This window comes from Heterodontus francisci, chromosome 31 (assembly GCF_036365525.1).
Source record: "Heterodontus francisci isolate sHetFra1 chromosome 31, sHetFra1.hap1, whole genome shotgun sequence".
Taxonomy (NCBI): Eukaryota; Metazoa; Chordata; class Chondrichthyes; order Heterodontiformes; family Heterodontidae; genus Heterodontus; species Heterodontus francisci.
Genome location: NC_090401.1, coordinates 12,015,542 through 12,038,369, shown reverse-complemented (window position 1 = coordinate 12,038,369; position 22,828 = coordinate 12,015,542). Strand labels below are relative to the sequence as shown.

At 49.1% G+C, this 22,828-nt stretch overlaps 1 protein-coding gene across 8 annotated transcripts in view; it reads left to right on the top strand.

Moving 5' to 3' along the window:
• Window positions 1-22,828, top strand: part of col16a1 (collagen, type XVI, alpha 1) — a 628,911-nt gene that overhangs the window by 184,856 nt on the left and 421,227 nt on the right. For 6 of the 8 annotated variants that reach the window (XM_068011105.1, XM_068011107.1, XM_068011109.1 and 3 more), the window contains one exon: window positions 10,631-10,657. The exons of the other annotated variants lie outside the window; for them this stretch is intronic. In XM_068011105.1, the coding sequence (XP_067867206.1) occupies window positions 10,631-10,657 (27 nt within the window). The remainder of the gene's footprint in view (window positions 1-10,630; window positions 10,658-22,828) is intronic. 8 annotated transcript variants of the gene reach the window in all.

The following is a 22,828-nucleotide window of genomic DNA, read 5'->3' as shown; positions in this document are numbered from 1 at the left end:
TATAAGAACAGGTGGGGATGTGGTAGGAATATGGGATTAGTGTAGGATTAGTATAAATGGGTGGTTGTTGGTTGGCACAGACTCGGTGGGCTGAAGGGCCTGTTTCAGTGCTGTATATCTCAATCTAAAATCTAAAAATCACCGCTTCTCTTCGCCACTCCCTCCCACACCCGTCTACTCGCCGATCGCTCCATGCCTCGCCGCTTCTTCCCCCTCGGCCACTCGCTCCCTGTCTTCCCACTGCTTTTCCTCAGCCACTTACTCCCCTCTGCGCCGCTTCCCCAACTTGGCCGCTCACTTCCCTCTCCCCTCCACCCAACCCCGGCCGCTCGCTCCAGGCATCTTCACTCCCCTTGTCTTCGCCACTGGCTCCCGTGACGCCCCGTCACCCCTCAGCCTCTCGCTCCCCACCTTGCCGCTTCGGCGGCTCGTTCCCCGCTCCCTCCAGCTTCTTCGGCTGCGGCAGCGGGGAGCAATCTGCCGAAGGGGGAAAAGATGAAGCTGGGAGTCAGTGGCTGAGGGGAGGAACGACGAGGGCAGGAGTGGGGAGTGGAGTGGGAAGCAAGCGGCCAAAGGCGAAAGAGACAAGGCCGTTAGTGAGCGGTCGAGAGGGGGGAAGGGCGATGTGGGGAGCGGGTGGCTGCAGGGGAAAGCGGCGAGGCTTGCAGCAAGCGGCCGGGTGGGAGGGGAAGCGACAAGGGCGGGAGCGAGTGGCTGAGGGAAGGCAGTGGTGAAGCAGGATGGAGCTGGAAACTGAATGCAGCGATTGAAGTGGGATGGTGGGGTATTGTTTGGTGGGGTATTGTTTGGGGGAAAGGCGATCGTGGCTATTGAGCGGTGATGACGTCAGTGCGTGGTGACATCAGCACACATGTGCGCACATTCACACTGGCAAGCTGTTGTCAGGAGTCACTTTGTTTATATCTAGTCATTAGTTTGTTGCAAGTTTGCATTTTTTCTTTTCCTACAGAATAACTTGCGCTAAGCACTAACTCTACACACTTTTAAAGCCTATTTTTATTAGCCTACTATCTTAACTTACTAGAAATAAACTTCGGACTTATTCCTGATCTGATCTGGGAAAAAATACCCACCACAAGTGTATGATAGATGTCAGGTTGATAATACAAGTGAGAACCAGGCTGAATATAAAAAGTTCAGAGAGGAAGTGCAAAAGCATATCAGAGAGGCAAGAAGAGAGTATGAGAAGAGACTGGCAGCCGACATAGAAGGGAATCCAAAAGTTTTCTATAAGCATATAAATAGTAAAAAGGTATTAAGAGGTGTTGTGGGCCAATTAGGGACCAAAAAGGGGATGTACAAATGGAGGTAGAGGGCATGGCTGAGGTACTAAATTAGTACTCTGCATCTGTCTTTACCAAGCGGAAGATGCTGCCAAAGTCATAGTGGAATAGGAGCTAATTGAGACATTGGATTGGCTAAAAATTGATAAAGAAGAGGTATTAGAAAGGCTGGTTGTACTTAAACTTGATAAGTCACCAGGAGCGGATGGAATGCATCTGAGAATACTCCGGGAAGTAAGGGTGGAAATTGTGGAGGTACTGACCATCACCTTCCAAAACTCCTTCGATACAGGAGGAGCGGTGGTGATGGAGTGGGGGGGGGGGAGGGGGTGAGGGGAAGGGGTTGGTGGGGAGGTGGTGGTGATGGAGTCGGCGGGGGGGGTGGTGGAGATGGGGGAAGGGGTTGGTGGGGAGGCAGCGGTGATGGTGGAGATGATGCCAGAGGACTGGAGAATTGCAAATGTTACACCCTTATTCAAAAAAGGGTGTAAGAATAAACCCAACAACTACAGGCCAGTCAGTTTAACCTTGGTAGTTTGAAAGCTTTTGGAGACGATAATCTGGGACAAAATTAACAGTCACTCTGACAAGTGCTGATTAATTAGGGAAAGCCAGCATGGATTTGTTAAAGGCAAATCATGTTTCACTAACTTGATTGAGTTTTTCAATGAGGTAACAGAGAGGGTTGATGAGGGTAATGGGGTTGATACATGGACTTCTAAAAGGCGTTTGATAAAATGCCACATAATAGGCTCCGGGCGGCACAGTGGCGCAGTGGTTAGCACCACAGCCTCACAGCTCCAGGGACCCGGGTTCGATTCTGGGTACTGCCTGTGTGGAGTTTGCAAGTTCTCTCTGTGTCTGCGTGGGATTTCGCCGGGTGCTCCGGTTTCCTCCCACATCCAAAGACTTGCAGGTGATAGGTAAATTGGCCGTTGTAAATTGCCCCCAGTGTAGTTAGGTGATAGGGAATATGGGATTACTGTAGGGTTAGTATAAATGGGTGGTTGTTGGTCAGCACAGACTCGGTGGGCCGAAGGGCCTGTTTCAGTGCTGTATCTCTAAATAAATAAATAAAATAGGCTTGTCAGCAAACATGAAGCCCACGGAATAAAAGGGACAGTGGCAGCATGGATACGAAGTTGGCTGAGTGACAGGAAACAGACAGAAGTGGTAAACAGTTGTTTCTCAGACTGGAGGAAGGTCCCCAGGGATCGGAACTAGGATCACTCTTTTTCTTCATATATATTAATGGCCTAGACTTGGGTGTACATGGCACAATTTCAGAATTTGCAGATGACACGAAACTTGGAAATATTGTGAACTGTGAGGAGGATTGTGATCGAGTTCAAGAGGACATAGGCTGGTGGAATGGGCGGACACATGGCAGATAAAATTTAACAGAGAGAAGTATGAAGCGATACATTGTCGTAGGAAGAATGAGGAAAGACAATATAAAATAAATGGCACATTTCTAAAGGGGGTGCAGGAGCAGAATTGTTGAAGGTGGCAAGGTAAAGCCTGGCTCGGGTGTAAAATTAAAACCCAACCCGTGCCCAACCCGACAACAGCCAACCCGAACCCAACCTGGGCCCGAGTCCTTTAATTTTTTTAAATGCCTGACCCAACCCGAAAATAACAGACAGGAGATTCTGTGGTCACGAGCGAGACTCCCGGATGGTATGTTGCCTCCCGGGTGCCAGGGTCAGGGATGTCTCGGATCGAGTCTACAGGATTCTTAAGGGGGAGGGGGAGCAGCCAGAGGTCGTGGTACCAATGACATAGCGAGGAAAAGGGATAAGGACCTGAAAAGCGAATATAGGGAGTTAGGTTGGAAGCTGAAAGGCAGGATGAGCAGGATAGTATTCTCAGGATTGGTACCGGTGCCACATGCGAGTGAGGCTAGAAACAGGGAGCGAGTGCAGCTTAACACGTGGCTACAGAACTGGTGCAGGAGGGAGGGATTCAGATATGTGGATCATTGGGATACCTTCTGGGGAAGGTGGGACCTGTACAAGAAGGACGGGTTGCATCTGAACTGGAGGGGCACCAATATCCTGGGCGGGAGGTTTGCTAGAGCTCTTCGGGAGGGTTTAAACTAGTTTGGCAGGGGGATAGGAACCAGAGCTACGGATCAGTGGATGGGGTAGCTGTTGAACAGGCAGATACCGAGTGCAGAGAGTCTGTGAGGAAGGTTAGACAGTTGACAAGGCAAAGTTGCAGCCAGTATAATGGGTTGAAGTGTGTCTATTTTAACGCAAGAAGTGTCAGGAATAAGGGTGATGAACTTAGAGCATGGATCAGTACTTGGAGCTATGATGTTGTGGCCATTACAGAGACGTGGATATCACAGGGGCAGGAATGGATGTTGGATGTTCCGGGGTTTAGATGTTTCAAAAGGAATAGGGAGGGAGGTAAAAGAGGTGGGGGAGTGGCATTGCTAATCAGGGATAGTATCACAGCTGCAGAAAGGGAGGTCATCGAGGAGGGTTTGTCTACTGAGTCATTATGGGTGGAAGTCAGAAACAGGAAAGGAGCAGTCACTTTGTTGGGAGTTTTCTATAGACCCCCCAATAGCAACAGAGACATGGAGGAACAGATTGGGAGGCAGATTTTGGAAAGGTGCAGAAGTAACAGGGTTGTTGTCATGGGTGACTTCAACTTCCCTAATATTGATTGGAACCTCCTTAGTGCAAATAGTTTGGATAGAGCAGTTTTTGTCAGGTGTGTCCAGGAAGGTTTCCTGACTCGATATGTAGATAGGCCGACTAGAGGGGAGACTATGTTGGACTTGGCGCTTGGCAACGAACCAGGCCAGGTGGCAGATCTCTCGGTGGGAGAGCATTTCGGTGATAGTGATCACAACTCCCTGACCTTTACTATAGTCATGGAGAGGGACAGGAGCAGACGGAATGGGAAAATATTTAAATGGGGGAGGGGGAATTACAATGCTATTAGGCAGGAACTGGGGAACATAAATTGGGAACAGATGTTCTCAGGGAAATGCACGACAGAAATGTGGAGGTTGTTTAGGGAGCACTTGCTGCGACTGCTGGATAGGTTTGTCCCGATGAGGCAGGGAAGGGATGGTAGGGTGAAGGAACCTTGGATGACGAGATGTGGAACAGCTAGTCAAGAGGAAGAAGGAAGCTTACTTAAAGTTGAGGAAGCAAGGATCAGACAGGGCTCTACAGGGTTACAAGGTAGCCAGGAAGGAACTGAAGAATGGACTTAGGAGAGCGAGAAGGGAACATGAAAAAGTCTTGGCGGGTAGGATTAAGGAAAATCCCAAGGCGTTCTACACTTATGTGAGGAACAAGAGGATGGCCAGAGTGAGGGTAGGGCTGATCAGGGATAGTGGAGGGAATTTGTGCCTGGAGTCGGAAGAGGTAGGGGAGGTCCTAAATGAATACTTTGCTTCAGTATTCACTAGTGAGAGGGACCTGGTCGTTTGTGAGGACAGCGTGGAACAGGCTGATATGCTCGAACAGGTTGAAGTTAAGAGGGGGGATGTGCTGGAAATTTTGAATGATATGAGGACAGATAAGTCCCCAGGGCCAGACGGGATATACCCAAGGATATTACGGGAAGCTAGGGAAGAGATTGCTGCGCGTTTGGCGATGATCTTTGCGTCTTCACTGTCCACTGGAGTAGTGCTGGATGATTGGAGGGTGGCAAATGTTGTTCCCTTGTTCAAGAAAGGGAATAGGGATAACCCTGGGAATTATAGACCAGTCAGTCTACGTCGGTAGTGGGCAAATTATTGGAGAGGATTCTGAGAGACAGGATTTATGATTATTTGGAAAAGCATGGTTTGATTAGAGACAGTCAGCATGGCTTTGTAAGGGGCAGGTCATGCCTCACAAGCCTTATTGAATTCTTTGAAGATGTGACAAAACACATTGATGAAGTAAGAGCAGTGGATGTGGTGTATATGGATTTTAGCAAGGTGTTTGATAAGGTTTCCCATGGTAGGCTCATTCAGAAAGTAAGGAGGCATGGGATTCAGGGAAAGTTGGTTGTCTAGATACAAAATTGGCTGGCCCATAGAAGTCAGAGGATGATAGTAGATGAAAAGTATTCAGCATGGAGCTCAGTGACCAGTGGTGTTCCACAAGGATCTGTTCTGGGACCTCTGCTCTTTGTGATTTTTATAAATGACTTGGATGAGGCAGTGGAAGGCTGAGTTAGCAGGTTTGACGATGACACAAAGATTGCTGGGGTTGTGGATAGTGTGGAAGGCTGTTGTAGGTTGCAACGGGACATTAACAGGATGCAGAGCTGGGCTGAGAAGTGGCAGATGGAGTTCAACCTGGAAAAGTGTGAAGTGATTCATTTTGGAAGGTCGAATTTGAATGCGGAATACAGGCTTAAAGACAGGATTCTTGGTAGTGTGGAGGAACAGAGGGATCTTGGGGTCCATGTCCATAGATCGTTCAAAGTTGCCACCCAAGTTGATAGGGTTGTTAAGAAGGCGTATGGTGTGTTGGCTTTCATTAACAGGGGGATTGAGTTTAAGAGCCGCGAGGTTATGCTGAAGCTCTATAAGGCCCTGGTTCGACCACACTTGGAATATTGTGTTCAGTTCTGGTCGCCTCATTATAGGAGGGATGTGGAAGCTTTAGAGAGGGTGCAGAGGAGATTTACCAGGATGCTGCCTGGACTGGAGGGCATGTCCTATGAAGAAAGTTTGAGGGAGCTGGGGCTTTTCTCATTGGAGCGAAGAAGGATGAGAGGTGACTTGATAGAGGGGTACAAGATGATGAGAGGCATAGATAGAGTGGATAGCCAGAGACTTTTTCCCAGGGTGGAAAGGGCTATCACCAGGGGGCATAATTTTAAGGTGATTGGAGGAAGGTTTCGGGGAGATGTCAGAGGTAGGTTCTTTACACAGAGAGTGGTGGGTATGTGGAATGCACTGCCAACGGTGGTAGTAGAAGCAGATACATTAGGGGCATTTAAGCGACTCTTGGATAGGTACATGGATGATAGTAGAATGAAGGATAGGTAGTTAGTTTTGATCTTAGAGTGTGTAAAGAACCTACCTCTGACATCAGATGGTGGCATAGTGGTAATGTCACTGGACTAGTAATCCAGAGGCCCAGGCTAAAGTCCTAGGGATATGGGTTCAAATCCCACCATTGCAGCTGGTAGAATTTATAGGGAGGCACAGTGGTTAGCACCGCAGCCTCACAGCTCCAGCGACCCGGGTTCAATTCTGAGTACTGCCTGTGTGGAGTTTGCAAGTTCTCCCTGTGTCTGCGTGGGTTTCCTCCGGGTGCTCCGGTTTCCTCCCACATGCCAAAAAGACTTGCAGGTTGGTAGGTAAATTGGCCATTATAAATTGCCCCTAGTATAGGTAGGTGGTAGGGAAATATAGGGACAGGTGGGGATGTGGTAGGAATATGTAATTAGTGTAGGATTAGTATAAATGGGTGGTTGATGGTCGGCACAGACTCGGTGGGCCGAAGGGCCTGTTTCAGTGCTGTATCTCTAAAAACTAAAAACTAAAGGTTCGGCACAACATCGTGGGCCGAAGGGCCTGTACTGTGCTGTACTGTTCTATGTTCTATAACAAACATATTTTTGAAAGAGTAAAAGATCATGGACTAAAACAAAAACAATACGAAACAAAATAGTACAGTCCAGCCCGAGCCGACCCAAACCCGAATGCTGGACGCCGAATATAGACCTGACCCCACCTGAACCCTACACGTAGTTGGGTTTGGTTGGGTTCGGGGCGGGTAGCCAGGCTTTATGGCGGCTTTATGGCAAGACAGGTTGAGAAAATGATTAAACAGGTATATGTGATCCTGGGCTTTATAAATAGAGTACAAAAGCATGGACGTTACGATGAAACAAAACACTGGTTCAGTCTCAACTGGAGTATAGGGCAGGATTTTAAGCAGCTGGTGGGAGTCCTGATGCCAGGCCAAAAAGGAGGGGAATCCTGCCTCAACCATTTGGGGGATGCCTGGCTGCATCTTACTGCACTCGGGCAATTCACATCCTGGCGCCGAGGCCCCGTCCCTTTAAAGGGGATTCCACCTCCAAGAGCTCCCGGCCAATCAGACGGCCGGCAGCTCAGCAGTCCCAGCAGCTCCACTGAGAGCGGTGGCCACTGCTGGAACTGCAGCAGTCACTGCACAAGGAGGAGCCACGGAGCCCCGAACCGCAGGTCAGTGGAGGTGGGCTCACAGGGCATCAGGAAGGCGGTGAGCGTTCCACCCTGCCGTCCTTCACAATTTTATGAACCCGCCTTCGCCATCCTTCCTGTCCTTCGAGGGCTCATAAAATTCAGCCCATTGTGTCCAATTCTGGGCACCAAACTTTAGAAAGGATGTGAAGGCTTTAGGGAGGATGCAGAAAGGATTTACAAAAATGATTCTGAGGATGAGGGACTTCAGTTATGCGGATAGATTGGAGACGCTGGACCTATTTTCCTTAGAGAAGGAAAGGTTAAGGGGAGATTTGATGGAAGTGTTCAAAATCATGAGGAGCCTGACCAGAGTAGATAGGGAAAAACTGTTCCCGTTGTCAGAAGAATCAAGAACCAGCGGACACAAATTTAGGGTGTTTGCCAAAAAGAACGAACAGTGACATGAGGAAAAAGTTTTTTTTACACAGAGAGTGGTTAGGATCTGGAATGTTCTGCCTGAGTATGTGGTGGCTCCCCTCCAAACCCCACACCATCCTGACTTGGAACTATATCGCCGTTCCTTCACTGTCGCTGGGTCAAAATCCTGAAACTCCCTTCCTGACAGCACTGTGCACGTACCCACACCACATGGACTGCAGCAGTTGAAGAAGGCATAAGAGCTTTCAAAAGGAATTGGATAAGCACCTGAAGAAAAAAAAACTTGCAGGGCTACAGGGAAAGGTGAGGGAGTGGGACTAACAGATTTGCTCTTCCAGAGAGCCACACAGACATGATGGGCTGAATGGCCTCTTTCTGTGCCGTAACTTTTCTATGGTTCTAAATATTCTATATGCAAGTAAATAGATATTTCACTTATATACTTGCCGTAAACACTTTGATTCTGCTTTTTAAAAAAATCTTTCATGGGATGTGGGCATCGCTGGCTAGACCAGCATTTGTTGCCCATCCCTAATTGCCCTTGAGACGGTGGTGGTGAGCTGCCTTCTTAAACCGCTGCAGTCCATGTGATGCAGGTACATGCACAGTGCTGTAATGAAGGGAGTTCCAGGATTTTGACCCATCAACAGTGAAGGAACACCGCTAGAGTTCCGAGTCAGGATGGTGTGTGGCTTGGAGGGGAACTTGTAAGTGGTGGTGTTCCAATGCATTTGCTGCCCTTGTCTTTCTAGGTGGTAGAGGTCACGGGTTTGGAAGGTGCTGTCAAAGGAGGCTTGGGAGTTGCTGCAGTGCATCTTGTAGATGTTGCACACTGCTGCCACTGTGCATCAGTGGTGGAGGGAGTGAACGTTGAAAGTGGTGGATGGGGTAAATGTTTGGAGATGGGATGCCAATCGAGCGGGCTGCTTTGTCCTGGCTGGTGTTGAGCTTCCTGAGTGTTGTTGGAGCTGCACTCATCCAGGCAAATGGAGAGTATTCCATCACACTCCTGACTTGTGCCTTGTAGATGGTGGACAGGCTTTGGGGAATCAGGAGTTGAGTTACTCATCACAATAGTCCCAGTCTCTGACCTGCCCTTGTATTTATGCGGCTGGTCAATGGTAAGCCCTCAGGATGTTGATCGTGGGGGATTTAGCGATCATAATGATATTGAATGTCAAGGCGAGATGGTTATATTCTATCTTATTGGGGAGCATCATTGCCTAGTATGTGTGTGGCGCGAATGTAACTTGCCACTTATCAGCCCAAGCCTGAATGTTGTCCAGGTCTTGCTGCATATGGACATGGACTGCTTCAGTATCTGAGGAGTTGTGAATGGTATCCTGACTTGGAATTATAATCACCGTTCCTTCACTGTCGCTGGGTCAAAATCCTGGAAATCCCTCCCTAACAGCGCTGTGCGTGTATCTACACCAGGTGGACTGCTGCAGTTTAAGAAGGCAGCTCACCACCACCTTCTCAAGGATAATTAGGGATGGGCACTAATTCTGGCCTAGCCAGTGATGCCCTCATCCCAAGAATGAATAAATAGATGTTTGCCACAAAGCGGTGATTAGATGATTTCACATGATGCCCACTTTTAGGCAAAGTAGGAAATGTTCAGAAACAGAGGGGAAGGATCAAATTACACTTGGATTTAAGTTCTCTCAATGGCCTAGTGGGTAAAGAAGCCACAATGGGAAGGTCCCAGGTTTGATTCCTACATCCTATTGAGTTAGTTGACCTCAACCAGGGTGACAGGTGGGTGACAGACCTGGTCTCAATACATTGAGGGTAAGCAGAGCAAAACCAGCCAGGAGTTCATTCCTGATCATGATCCAGTACTGATGCATGTTGGGCAAGGTGAAACATAGAAACATCGAAAATAGGAGCAGGAGTAGGCCATTCAGCCTTTCGAGCCTGCTCCACCATTCATTATGATCATGGCCGATCATCCAACTCAGTAACCTGTTCCTGCTTTCATCCCATACCCTTTGATCCCTTTCACCCCAAGAGCTATATCTAACTCCTTCTTGAAAACATACAATGTTTTGGCCTCAACTGCTTTCTGTGGTAGTGAATTCCACAGGCTCGCCGCTCTCTGGGTGAAGAAATTTCTCCTCATCTCAGTCCTGAAAGATTTACCCCATATCCTTAGACTATGACCCCTGGTTCTGGACTCCCCCAACATCGGGAATATCCTTCCTACATCTACCCTGTCAAGTCCTATTAGAATTTATAGGTTTCTATGAGATCCCCTTCTCACTCTTTTGAACTCCAGCGAATATAATCCTAACCGACTCAATCTGTCCTCATACGTCAGTCCCACCATCCCAGGAATCAGTCTGGTAAACCTTCGCTGCACTCTCTCTATAGCAAGAACATCCTTTTTTAGATAAGGAGACCAAAACTACACACCATATTCCAGGTGTGGCCTCACCAAGGCCCTGTATAATTGCAGCAAGACATCCCTGCTGCTGTACTCGAATCCTCTCGCTATGAAGGCCAACATACCATTTGCATTTTTTACCGCCTGTTGGACCTGGGTTTAGATTCTGCTGTGCTGCTTCCTTGGTGGAATACGTTGCTGACAACTATCCTACCAGGTGAATGAGCAAGGTGCTGGCTGGAGGAACTGAACCCCAGAGAGAGACACCATCTTCAGCAGAGGAGCTGGAGGAGGTGGAAACTGGCCAAATATTATTTGGAAATGGAATTAATTCAGCTCTTTTCTATCAATCTCTTGCAGGAAGCCAGTGGAGTGGCCAGACAGAAGGTAATTAACAGTAATCACTGAGTTTCAAGCTCTAGGTATTTACAGTAACGCTTCAGTAATGAACTCCAGTGGGCATGAATTGGAGCTTCTGTGAATCTGCGAGTAGAATGTAAATGCATCAAAGGCTAATGGAGATTAGTCAGTGACTGATTCTAAACATAACCATCATAAACACTGGGCTTACTAACACTGCAGTGGCTCAGACTGCTTCATTTTTCACTGTGCGAGAGAGGAGAGGTGTAATTTGCATATTTATTAGTAATAAGCTTCCAAATCTCTCTCCATTCAGGAATTGTGCCAGCAGATTGAAAAATTGCAAATGTTTCTTCATTATTTAAGAAGGCTGGGGGAGAGGTGCCCAGGCTAGAATTTTATGCCTCCAAAGCAGATGGTAGTGGAGGTGGGGTGGGCCATAAAATTGCGTGAGTTAGAACAAGTCGGACCTCTGACATCATCACGCCGGGGCTGCAATTTACCGGTGGTGGACAGGAACCCGCATGGGGACGCACTAGTGTTTTCAAAAGGAGCAAATTAGAGATAATTAACATTGTCAAGAAGCCAATAGTTTGCGATTTTATGGGCCCCTCTGGATTTTGCGATGAGAGCGCGGGGGACACAGGGCACCGGAGACTCTGCAGGTTTTAAAGGGCAGCAATGGGGCAGCAGCTGAGGTCAGAGCTGTAATCAGCAGCACTTTTTCTTCATTGGTAGGAAGGTCCAGTGTAGGCATAACATTTATCATGCAGGCGAGGTAGTTAGGAAGTCATTGATCTGAGGTCGAGCCTCCATCAATGCCATTGAGGACCTGGCAGGGGAAACAATTGAGAGGGGCCTGAGACAAGAGGTGGGGCGACGAGTGTTGCAGCAGCTGCGGGCAGGCTGACACTTCAGACTGGCAGTGCCCAAGTGCCATGGGCATCGTTCTTTCAGGAGGAGGGTCCTCCAGTGAGGAGGAGAACCTGAGAGGACGATGTGGGCAAACAACAGCAGCAGCTGCAACCTCATGGCCCACCTGCCGTGCCAGCCTTGTGATGGGGAAGCAGTAGAAGGCCGCTGAGGGGACTGTGAGCAGGTGCCAATGCAGAGGTGAAGGTACCTTGCAGCAAGGGTATACAGAGAGAGGATGAACTAGCTCCAGAAGTTGGGGACGCAGTGTCACCACAGACTGTGCCTCTCCCAAGAGTCCATGACTGATCTTTGTGCCATGTTGGTGGAGGAGGTGAGCTCTGATTACAGTGGTGGTCACCCAAAGCCAGTGGCCATTAAGGTCACCACGGCCCTACATTTCTAAGCCTCCGGTTCATTCCAAGGGCCCACTGGAAATGCCTGGCATCTTCCAATCAGCCACACATCACTGCATCAAGGTGGTGACAGATGCCCTCTGCAGGAAGGCCAGCCAATACATACAGTTCCGAATAGATGCAGACAGTCAGGCCGAGAGAGCCAGAGGATTTGCACCATCACTGGATTCCTTCAGGTATGAAGTCTCATAGACTGCATGCATGTGGCCATCAAGACTCACACACTTCAGCCAGCGACTTCAGTAACTGTAAGGTATTTCATTCCCTCAATGTGCAACTGGTCTATGACCACACACAGTGGTGTGTGCTCGTTACCCTGGCAGCAGTCATGATGTTTATATATTCCAGCACTTCCAGGAGCCACAGCTTTTCACCACCACCCACCAACCTCACGTACCTGCGAGGATGGATTCTTGTTGACCAGGGATATGCACTGAATACCTGCGAGAAATCCCAGAACAGAGGCTGAGGAACGTTACAACGTGAGCCACATGGTAACCCGAGCGACCATCGAACAGGCCATCTGGGATCCATAGGCGGAGAGTTGCAGCCTGGGCACAGACACGCACGAGCAACTGACTGCCCTCCTCAATCAGAAGATTCAGGTCTGCAGCAGAGACCCAGTGCTTCCTCTTGCCCCAGAAGAAATCGATGAACTTCTTCTGGATCTTGGTGGCAAATGCAGGGGGCGGGATCAAAGTGACCAACTGGTACCACAGCATCGAGGCAATCAGTTGGTTTATGACCTGAGCTCGGCCCCTGTAGGAAAGCACTCAGAGCAGTTCTGTCCAGCGCCCCAGCTGAGTGGTGACTATCAGACAACTCTTGTCAGTTTGCCGGCCAGGCTTTCTCAGCGGGGCTCAGGTGGACTCCCAGATAGAGGAGGTGCGTGGTGCTCCACACAAAAGGTGTTAACTCCTCCGGTAGGGAGTCCACCCGCCACTAACCCACCAGGAGTCCTGAACATTTCTCCCAATTGATCCTTGCGGAGAACACGGCAGAAAAGATCTGCTGCCACTCGCGAATCCTCTCTAAGTCAAGGGGATCTGTGACCATGAAGAGTACGTCATCGGTTTCAGCCGAGAGGCTGCCCAGCCCGCACAGAGACAAACCCACCAACCTCCTGTAAAGCAGGCACAGGAATGGCTCCACACAGATGGTATACAATTGGCCAGACATGGGGCATCCCTGACACACTGCTCTCCCAAAGCAAAGGGGTGCCGTCAAGGACCCGTTAACTTTGATGAGAACTCTGCGGCAGTGTACAAAAGTTGGACCCGGGCCACAAAATGCAGCCCGAGTCTTAACACATGCAGTGTGCCGAAAATATATTTGTGATCCAGCTGGTTAAACGCCTTCACCATATTGAGGGAGAGAAAGGCGACCGAAAGACCAGTCCTCTGGGAAAGATGGATCAGGTCATAGAATTTTAGAATCATAGAAAGTTTAAGGCACAGAAAGAGGCCACTTGACCCATTGTGTGTGTGCCAGCCGAAAAATGATCCACCCAGCCTAATCCCACCTTCCAGCATTTGGTCCGTAGCCCTGCAGCTGACAGCACTTGAGGTGCATATCCAGACTCCTTTTGAATGAGTTTAGAGTCTCTGCCTCAACTATCCTTTCGGGCAGTGAGTTCCAGACCATCACCACCCTCTGAGTGAAAAAGTTTTTCCTCATCTCGCCTCTAATTTTTCTACCAATCGCTTTCAATCTATGCCCCCTCATCACTGACCCCCCACCCCCCCAGCCCCCGCTAAGGTGAATAGACCCTTCACCTCCACTCTCTCCAGGCCCCTCAAAATTTTGCATATTTCAATCAGATCTCCCCTCAGTCTTCTCTGTTCCAAGGACAACAACCCCAGCCTATCCAATCTTTCCTCATAGCTGCATTTTTCCAGTCCTGGCAACATCCTCGTAAATCTCCTCTGTACCTCTCCAGTGCAATTACATCCTTTCTGTAATGAGGTGACATTGAGCACACAGTACTCAACTTATGGTCGAACCAATGAGTTATACAGTTTAGTTTAGTTTAGAGATACAGCACTGAAACAGGCCCTTCGGCCCACCGAGTCTGTGCCGACCATCAACCACCCATTTATAGTAATCCTACACTAATTCCATATTCCTACCACATCCCTACCTGTCCCGATAGTTCCCTACCACCTACCTATACTAGGGGCAATTGTTAATGGCCAATTTACCTATCAACCTGCAAGTCTTTGGCATGTGAGAGGAAACCGGAGCACCCGGAGGAAACCCACGCATACACAGGGAGAACTTGCAAACTTCACACAGGCAGTACCCAGAACTGAACCCGGGTCGCTGGAGCTGTGAGGCTGCGGTGCTAACCACTGCGCCACTGTGCCGCCCCAGCATAACCTCCCTGCTCTTATATTCTATACCTCAGCTAATAAAGGAAAGGATTCCATATGCCTTCTTAACCACCTCATCGACCTGTCCTGCCACCTTCAGGGATCTGTGGACATTCACTCCAAGGTCCCTTCCTCTACATTCTCAGTATTTTCCCATTAATCGTGTATTCCCTTGCCTTGTTTGACCTCCCCAAATGCATCACCTCACACTTCTCCAGGTTGAATTCCATTTGCCACTTTTCTGCCCACCTGACCAGACCATCAATATCTTCCTGCAGCCTACAGCTATCCTCCTCGTTATCTACCACACGGCCAATCTTTGTGTCATCCGCAAACTTCTTGATCATGCCCCCTACATTTACATCCAAATCGTTAATATACACCACAAAAAGCAGGGGACCCAGTACTGAGCCCTGCAGAATGCCACTGGAAACAGCCCTCCAGTCGCCATCAACAATTACTCTTTGTTTCCTGCCACTGAGCCAATTTTGAATCCACCTTGCTGCATTTCTCTGGATCCCAATGGATTTAATTTTTTTAACCAGTCTGCCATGTGGGACCTTGTCAAAAGCCTTGCTAAAATCCATGTAGACCACATCAACTGCACTACCCTCATCTATCTTCCTTGTTACTATTTCAAAAAATTCGATCAAGTTGGTCAAACAAGATCTTCCCTTAACAAATCATGCTGACTATCCTTGATTAACCTGTGCCTTTCTAAGTGACAGTTTATCTTGTCTCTCAGAATAGATTCCAATAATTTTCCCACTACTGAGGTTAGACTGGGTAATGATTCGGTCTATCCTTCGCTTTTTAAACAGAGGTTCAACATTAGCAATCCTCCGGCACCACACCTGTATCCAGTGAGGACTGGAAAATGATGGTCAGACCCTTTGCTATTTCCTCTCTTGCAGCTTTTAACAGCCTAGGATACATTTCATCTGGCCCTGGTGATTTATCAACTTTCAAGGATATTAATCCCTTTCCTTTCTCCCTATATTTATCACATCCAATACTTCACACTTCCTCCTTAACTACAATATCTGCATCGTCCCCCTCTTTTGTGAAGACAGATGCAAACTATTCATTAAGAACCACAGCAATATCTTCCACACCTACACATTGGTTACCTTTTTGGTCTTTTATGGGCCCTACTCTCTCCTTAGTTATCCTCTTACTCCTAATGTATTGATAAAACATCTTTTGGTTCACCTTGATTTTGCTTGCCAATATTCTTTCATGCCCTCTCTTTGCTTTCCTAATTTCCTTTTTGATTTCACCCCCCACTTTCGATACTCCTCTTGGCTTTCTGTAGTATTGAGTTCTCGGTGTCAGAAGCTTTCCTTTTCTGCCTTATCTTACTCTGTAGGCTCCTTGACATCCAAGGGGCTCTAGATTTTGCTGGCTCACTCTTTTTCTTTATGGGAACATGTTTACCCTGAATCCCTTGAATCTCCCCTTTGAATGCCTCCCACTGCTCTGACACTGATTTTCCTTCAAGTAGCTGTTTCCAGTCCACTTTCGCTAAATCACTCCTCAGTTTTGTAAAATTGGCCTTGCCCCAATTGAGAACTCTAACTCCTGTTCTATCTCTGTCCTTTTCTATAATTATGTTAAAACTGACTGAATTATGATCACTATCGCCAAAATGCTCTCCCACCGCCACCCCTTCCATCTGCCAATCTTCATTTCCTAAAACTAAGTCTAAAACTGCACCCTCTATTGTTGGACTTATTACATACTGGCCAAAAAGGTTCTCCTGAATGCACCTCAAGAATTCTTCTCCGTCAATTCCTTTCACACTCAAACTATCCCAGTTAATATTGGAGTAATTAAAATCCCCTACTATCACTGCCCTATTGTTATTGCACTTCTCAGAGATTTGCCTACTTATCTGCTCTTTTATCTCCCTCTGACTGTTTGGGGGTCTATAGTGCACTCCCAACAGTGTGATTGCCCCTTTTTTGTTCCTTAGCTCAATTCATATGGTCTCAGTTGATGAACCTTCCAACATATCAGCCCTCCTCACAACTGTAATAATTTCCTTGACCAAAATTGACACTCCTTCTCCTTTCTTATCCCTCTCCTTATCGCGTCTGAAAACCCTGTAACCATGAATGTTGAGCTGCCATTCCTGTCACTCCTTAAGCCATGTTTCTGTAATAGCTATGATATCATACTGCCACGTGTCTATCTGTGCCCTCAGCTCATCTGCTGTATTTGCTATACTCCTTGCATTGAAATGGATTCCCTTGAACACTGCCGAACTCTTTTTCTTAATTTTCCTTTTTTTTATTTTCTATTTTCTTATCCCGACTAGCTGTATGTTGTCCTGGATGGACTGGCCCGTGACCGTGTCGGACTGTTCGGGATGGATCATGTGGGCCAGCACAGAGCCCAGGCGGGTAGAGATAGCCTGTGCAAGGATCTTATAATCTGTGCTGAGGAGGGAGACTGGATGCCGGCTCTTAAGCAAATGGCAATCACCCCTCTTCAAAAACAGGACAATGACTGTCCTGTGCTGTGAGAGGGGCAGCTCCCTAGTCACTAGGATTTTCCCCAGGACCCACATGTAATCAGCCCCAGAATGCTCTGAGGAACTCCCCAGTCAACCCGTCCAGCCCCAGGGATTTTCCCCTCGAGAGCTGGTGACGGTGCCGGGTCAGCTCCGCCAGCGTTAACGGAGCCTCCAGTCCTTCGCCACCCTCCGGGCTGACCTTTGGCAGGTCCTCCCACAAAACTCCATGCACATCCTTGCTGGATGGATCCGGAAAGCACAATGTGCCGTAATAGGTACAGACCAAGAGGCCCATTCCCTCCTGATCCGTGACAAGGAATCCGCCGTTGGCCTGCAGCTCGATGAGCTGCTTATGGAACCCCCCCACCCCGTCATTTATCCAGCGAGTAGAAGAAGTCCAAATCTTCCAGGATCTGGATCCGTGACCTCATATAGGTGCCTCAGGACCCTACGAGCTGCAGATCCCTCAGCGTGCCCTTCTTCTCTTTGTAAGCCTGCCACAGGGCCGGGTCCGCGACGGCCTGACCGAGATGAGACTCCAACTCTTGAACCTCCCTCTCCACGAGCTCGATCTCGGCCTCCCATCTCTTGGTCCACCCCTTCGTATACTCCTGACAGAAGACACGGATATGAGTCTTGCCCACATCCCACCACAGCCTTAAGGAGAAGAATCCCCCGCTTCCTTCTCCAGTCGGCCCAGAATCGACGGAACGAGTCCTGGAAGTGCCAGTCCTCCAGCAGCCAGTTATTAAAGTGCCAGTACGTGGACCGCGCCCATGTGTGGAGCAGAGTGAGCTCCACCCACACCAGATGGCAGTCCGAGCATGGCTGCATGGAGGCTGCTGGGACGCAGGAAACATACGCCTGCGAAATGGCGAGGTGGTTGATTCAGGACCCTCCTCCTCCAGACTTCTGGGTGAAGGCACAGGAGTCGAGAAGAAGATTCCGCCAGACGTCCACCAAGTCAAGGGAGCTGATCAATTCCCTCAACCTCTCCACCGACGATTAGCCACGCTGGGGACTGGAGCGATCCCCCACCTCAAGGGTACAGTTAAAATCCCCCCCACCCCACCCGAGGATAATGCACTCGCCATTATCGATAGAGCTCAAGAGAATGGACACTTCTTTAAAGAAGCGCACTTGCAACGCACTGGGGCCAGGTCCGTGCACGTTCACAAAGTGGACCGGCACGCTACCCAGGCGAAAGGTAAGGTGGAGCAAACAGCCCAGCCCATGATCTCCAGCTGAAAAGTCGGGGCAAACAAAATAATCACCCCACGAGAAATAAGGGTGAGGTGACTCGTGTAGACCCCACCCTGCCACTCCAGGAGCCAGGTGGCTTCGTCTCCCAGACAGTGTGGGTTTCCTGCAGAAAGCTCACTGCATACCTCCCTTCCCTGAGGACGGAGAGATGGTGAAATCTACGGACAGACCCCCTGCTGCTGTTGATGTTGAGGCTGCCTATTGATACCTTCGTGTCAAAAGTACTTTGATCCTATCACCGAAACCTCACTGTGAGGAGGGAGCGTGTTTGTCGCCTGCCACTCGCCCCACAACCCAGAGAGGAACGCATTAAAACCCCGCCTCTCAACCAGTTTCACTTTCTTGAGGGTGGCATGGATGGATCGGATGATCAGCACCAAATTCAACCACTGGTTGAGGGCCAGCTGAATTTTATTATGGCAACCCTCCAGACAGCAAGGAAGTCCCGGAGTTCTGCAGTGGGGATGGTTGGAGACTGTGGGAGGCACGAGGGATTCCGCTGCCTCACTGGCGATGGATTCAACACTGAGTCCCCATCTCCTCTGGGTAGTCATCACAGCGGCCGACACACGCACCCCCCCCCCCCTCACACACTGTGGGGCAGATGTCCCAGCTGCGCCAGCTGTTCCCACCTCTCCTTCACGATCTCACCTCCAGGGTTGATGGCAGAGGAGACCTCCCTGGGTGCTTCTAGGGAACCTGACCCTATGGGCACCAGCGGTTCAGGAGCCCCCCACCCCCCCATCCCCAGCTCTGGGTCAGGTACATCCCGGGCGGCAGTAACAGGTGGTTGGAAGTGTTGACCCTCAAGTCTCACCCCCCGTCCAGGACCTGACCCAGTGGCAGATGTTGCAGTGTTGCAGATGAAGGGAGAGTAGGGGGAGGTACAGCGGCGTCACCCTGGGCCGCCGAGGTGGAGCTAGCAGCCCGGAGGTTGGGGCAGCTCTGCCAAACATGCCCCACCCCCTTGCAGGCATGGCGCTGTGCCCCGTCCGAGGTCCAGAAGACATGGTAGGCCGCCCTCCGAGCTCGACATCGAAGTGGCCCTCCAAGGCATCCTCCTGCACCAGCTGTATAAAGAGCTGGTGGCAGAAGGAGTAGACATGCCGGGGGTTGCTTTCCCAAAGACGGATCAGGACTGAGGTGATCCCCAACCTCACCTCTCCCAGAAGATGTAGATGGGGGAGGAGGAGCTCACCTGGAATAAAGAGCAGGACGTTGGATAGCATTATGCGCTGCACAGTGCCCCAAGGGGTTCACTGGCAGGAAAGTCCCATCCAATGTAAGCTCCCTACTCAATGCCAGGGACACTGCCCACTCAGTCTTCAGGAAAAACACTGCCTTTCTGTACATCTTCGAAGCGACAACAATGGCCTAGGGGCCAACAATCTCAGCCATTGCCTTTACACAGGCTTCAATGGACATGTTGGGGTTGGGATAGCTGTTCATCCAATGGCTGGAAGTGATTAGTTTGATATATGACAGGGCCTCATGGGTGGCCACAGAGGCTGCAGCCGCACAGGTGTCAGAGGGCCCTGCTCCTGCGCAGCTGGATTCGCCATGGGTTCAAGAGCTAAACCCACTCCAATTGTAGGTCTGCAGATTTCAAAAAAGTTTACAAGAATATAAATAACAAACTAACAAACAAGTTATGAGGGAGGCAGAGGGTACACTGAAAAAGGAAAAGACAGGTTGAGAGCAATGACTTTGCTTTCTGGAGGTGGTGCACGCAGCACACTTAAAACAATCTTTGCCAACACATTTGCTCTTCCGGGATCTGGTTTGGGGAGGCGTCGTCACTTGGGTCAGCTGAAAGCTGTCCAGACACTACTTGTCTCCTTCTGGCTCTTTAGCCAGGCAGCTTCAGTTGGCCCAGGCTGGGTAAATGGGGTGGGGAGGGAGCTTCCCTGTGTGCTTAATGAAAGTGCACAGCTCCCTTCAGAGTTGACAGCTCCACTCCTTGCTATTCCGGCCACTTCTTCCTCTCCCAACAATTCAAAGCAAAGAAACCCTCTGAATTAGAAGTTATCAGTGGATGGGTGCTTTTCTGAATGGAGGGATGTGACTAGTGGTGTTCCGCAGGGATCAGTGCTGGGACCTTTGCTGTTTGTACTATATATAAATGATTTGGAGGAAAATGTAGCTGGTCTGATTAGCAAGTTTGCGGACGACACAAAGGTTGGTGGAGTTGCGGATAATGATGAGGATTGTCAGAGGATACAGCAGGATATAGATCGGTTGGAGACTTGGGCGGAGAAATGGCAGATGGTGTTTAATCCGGACAAATGTGAGGTAATGCATTTTGGAAGGTCTAATGCAGATGGGAAGTATACAGTAAATGGCAGAACCCTTAGGAGTATTGACAGGCAGAGAGATCTGGGTGTACAGGTCCACAGGTCACTGAAAGTGGCAACGCAGGTGGATAAGGTAGTCAAGAAGGCATACGGCATGCTTGCCTTCATTGGTCGAGGCATAGAGTATAAAAATTGGCAAGTCATGTTGCAGCTGTACAGATCCTTAGTTAGGCCACACTTGGAATATTGCGTGCAATTCTGGTCGCCACACTACCAGATGGACGTGGAGGCTTTGGAGAGGGTACAGAGGAGGTTTACCAGGATGTTGCCTGGTCTGGAGGGCATTAGCTATGAGGAGAGGTTGGAAAAACTTGGATTGTTTTCACTGGAACGACGGAGGTGGAGGGGCGACATGATAGAGGTTTACAAAGTTATGAGCGGCATGGACAGAGTGGATAGTCAGAAGCTTTTCCCAGGGTGGAAGAGTCAGTTACTAGGGGACATAGGTTTAAGGTGCGAGGGGCAAAGTTTAGAGGGGATGTGCAAGGCAAGTTTTTTACACAGAGGGTTGTGAATGCCTGGAACATGCTGCCAGGGGAGGTGGTGGAAGCAGGTACGATAGCGACGTTTAAGAGACATCTTGACAAAAACATGAATAGGAAGGGAATAGAGGGATATGGGCCCCGGAAGTGCAGAAGGTGTTAGTTTAGGTAGGCATCAAGATCGGCGCAGGCTTGGAGGGCCGAATGGCCTGTTCCTGTGCTGTATTGTTCTTTGTTCTTTGTTCAGCACCCACCTTCAAACAAAAGTTTGGAAAAGTCTCTCCCTTCACTGTAAAGGTCGTTATTCAAGCTCTCCCTCTGCTCAGTGTAGCTCCTCTCTCCACGTCTGCAACCATCACCTGCTACCAGCACTGTCAGCTAAGGCTCGTTGCTGTACTCAGCACCTCCAATTAAGCAACAGCCAGCCTTGTGCTGTACCTGTCCTGGGAGCTATCACAGGGGTCAGTTCCACCGTGAGAACACCCTCCAGTCTGTATTGAAACTGTTTTACCAGTAATGGGTTTCATACATTATCTCATTGCTAGAATATGTTAATTTGGTTGAAAATCCCTCTTTACTAACCCTGATAACCCCATGCCCTAAGCATACACCCAACACCAGCCCCAAACCGACTTGCCCCACCAGCCCAAGATCTGATTTTACGGTAAGTAATTAATGGTGATATTCTGAGTTTGTGATTCTGCAGGGCACCTGTTGCACAGGGGAGGTGTTTCTGAAGATTGTGATGGACATACCCTGACTGGTACATGGCCTCTTGACTGTCCATCTATTGGATTATTCCGGCCTATTGTGCAGTCTGACACTTTGTGCCATGAGCTGACCATTCTAATCTTTTATACTTTCTGCAAAGGAATGTGCAAGTGAGCCTCAGCCACTCCTTGGCTCCTAGGCTTGAAGCTGCATGCAGATCTGCAGGCCTCTGTGGGCTAGCTCTAATCATTCCTGGTCCCTCCTTCCCTAACAACTCAGGCAAGTTCTGTATTGCCTCCACTAGAATCAGCACAATATGTCACACACACGGCCATTTTATTTCCAGATTACTCAACCATTGAGGGTCTCATGGCTGTGCCCAAACCACCCCTTAACAGGACATTATTGTGAGGTGCTGGAACCCCAGTTTTCTTTCCCTTTCTGCTTCTCCAGGAGGCCAATTGTATCACCCGCTTATTACTGCTCTGCCTCAGAACAGCTACCTCTGCAGAGATCAAGGGTCAAGCTTGGGATCTTGCTACTCTTTAAAGGTCAGCACTACAGGAAGTGGTGCCTTTGATCTTTGAGAATTCAGTGATCTCGTGCGTCTGCTTGTATACAGCCTGCATTCTGCTGCCTTGCCAAACCACAGTAGTGACTGCACTGTGCTCATCCCTTTTGTCTTCACTCCCTTCACTTCCTTTTTCCAGTCTCTCCTCACCAACATCTGCAGTGCATAATTCATAACATTTTTCTTAATACCCTTTTAACTTCATGTTTATCAAAATCAAAAGAAATCGCCTGACTGCGATGGCCAAGCCCTGTTGCTATGTTCGTGACATGTAGGCCTGAGGCTCCCTAGCAAGGCCTCACAACAGCCCTGATTACAATAAACTATTTGATTTAGACACATAACAGGGATTGGCAGTAAACCCAGAGCTTTATATTATGACACGTGTCCACGTAGAGCAGTGTGCTTGCTGGAGACTTTGCAGCAAAGAGATGAGTTTCTAACCCAAGCAGTTTGTGGGTTGGAGACGTTGGGCATTCAGCCAAAGCTCAATGTGGTAACCATTAAACAAAACGGCCGACTGCCAACTCCAACAGCTGCTTTTTTTCAGGCTATGGATTCCCAAAGCAGAGTGAGGGAAGAACAGCCCAACCTGGGGC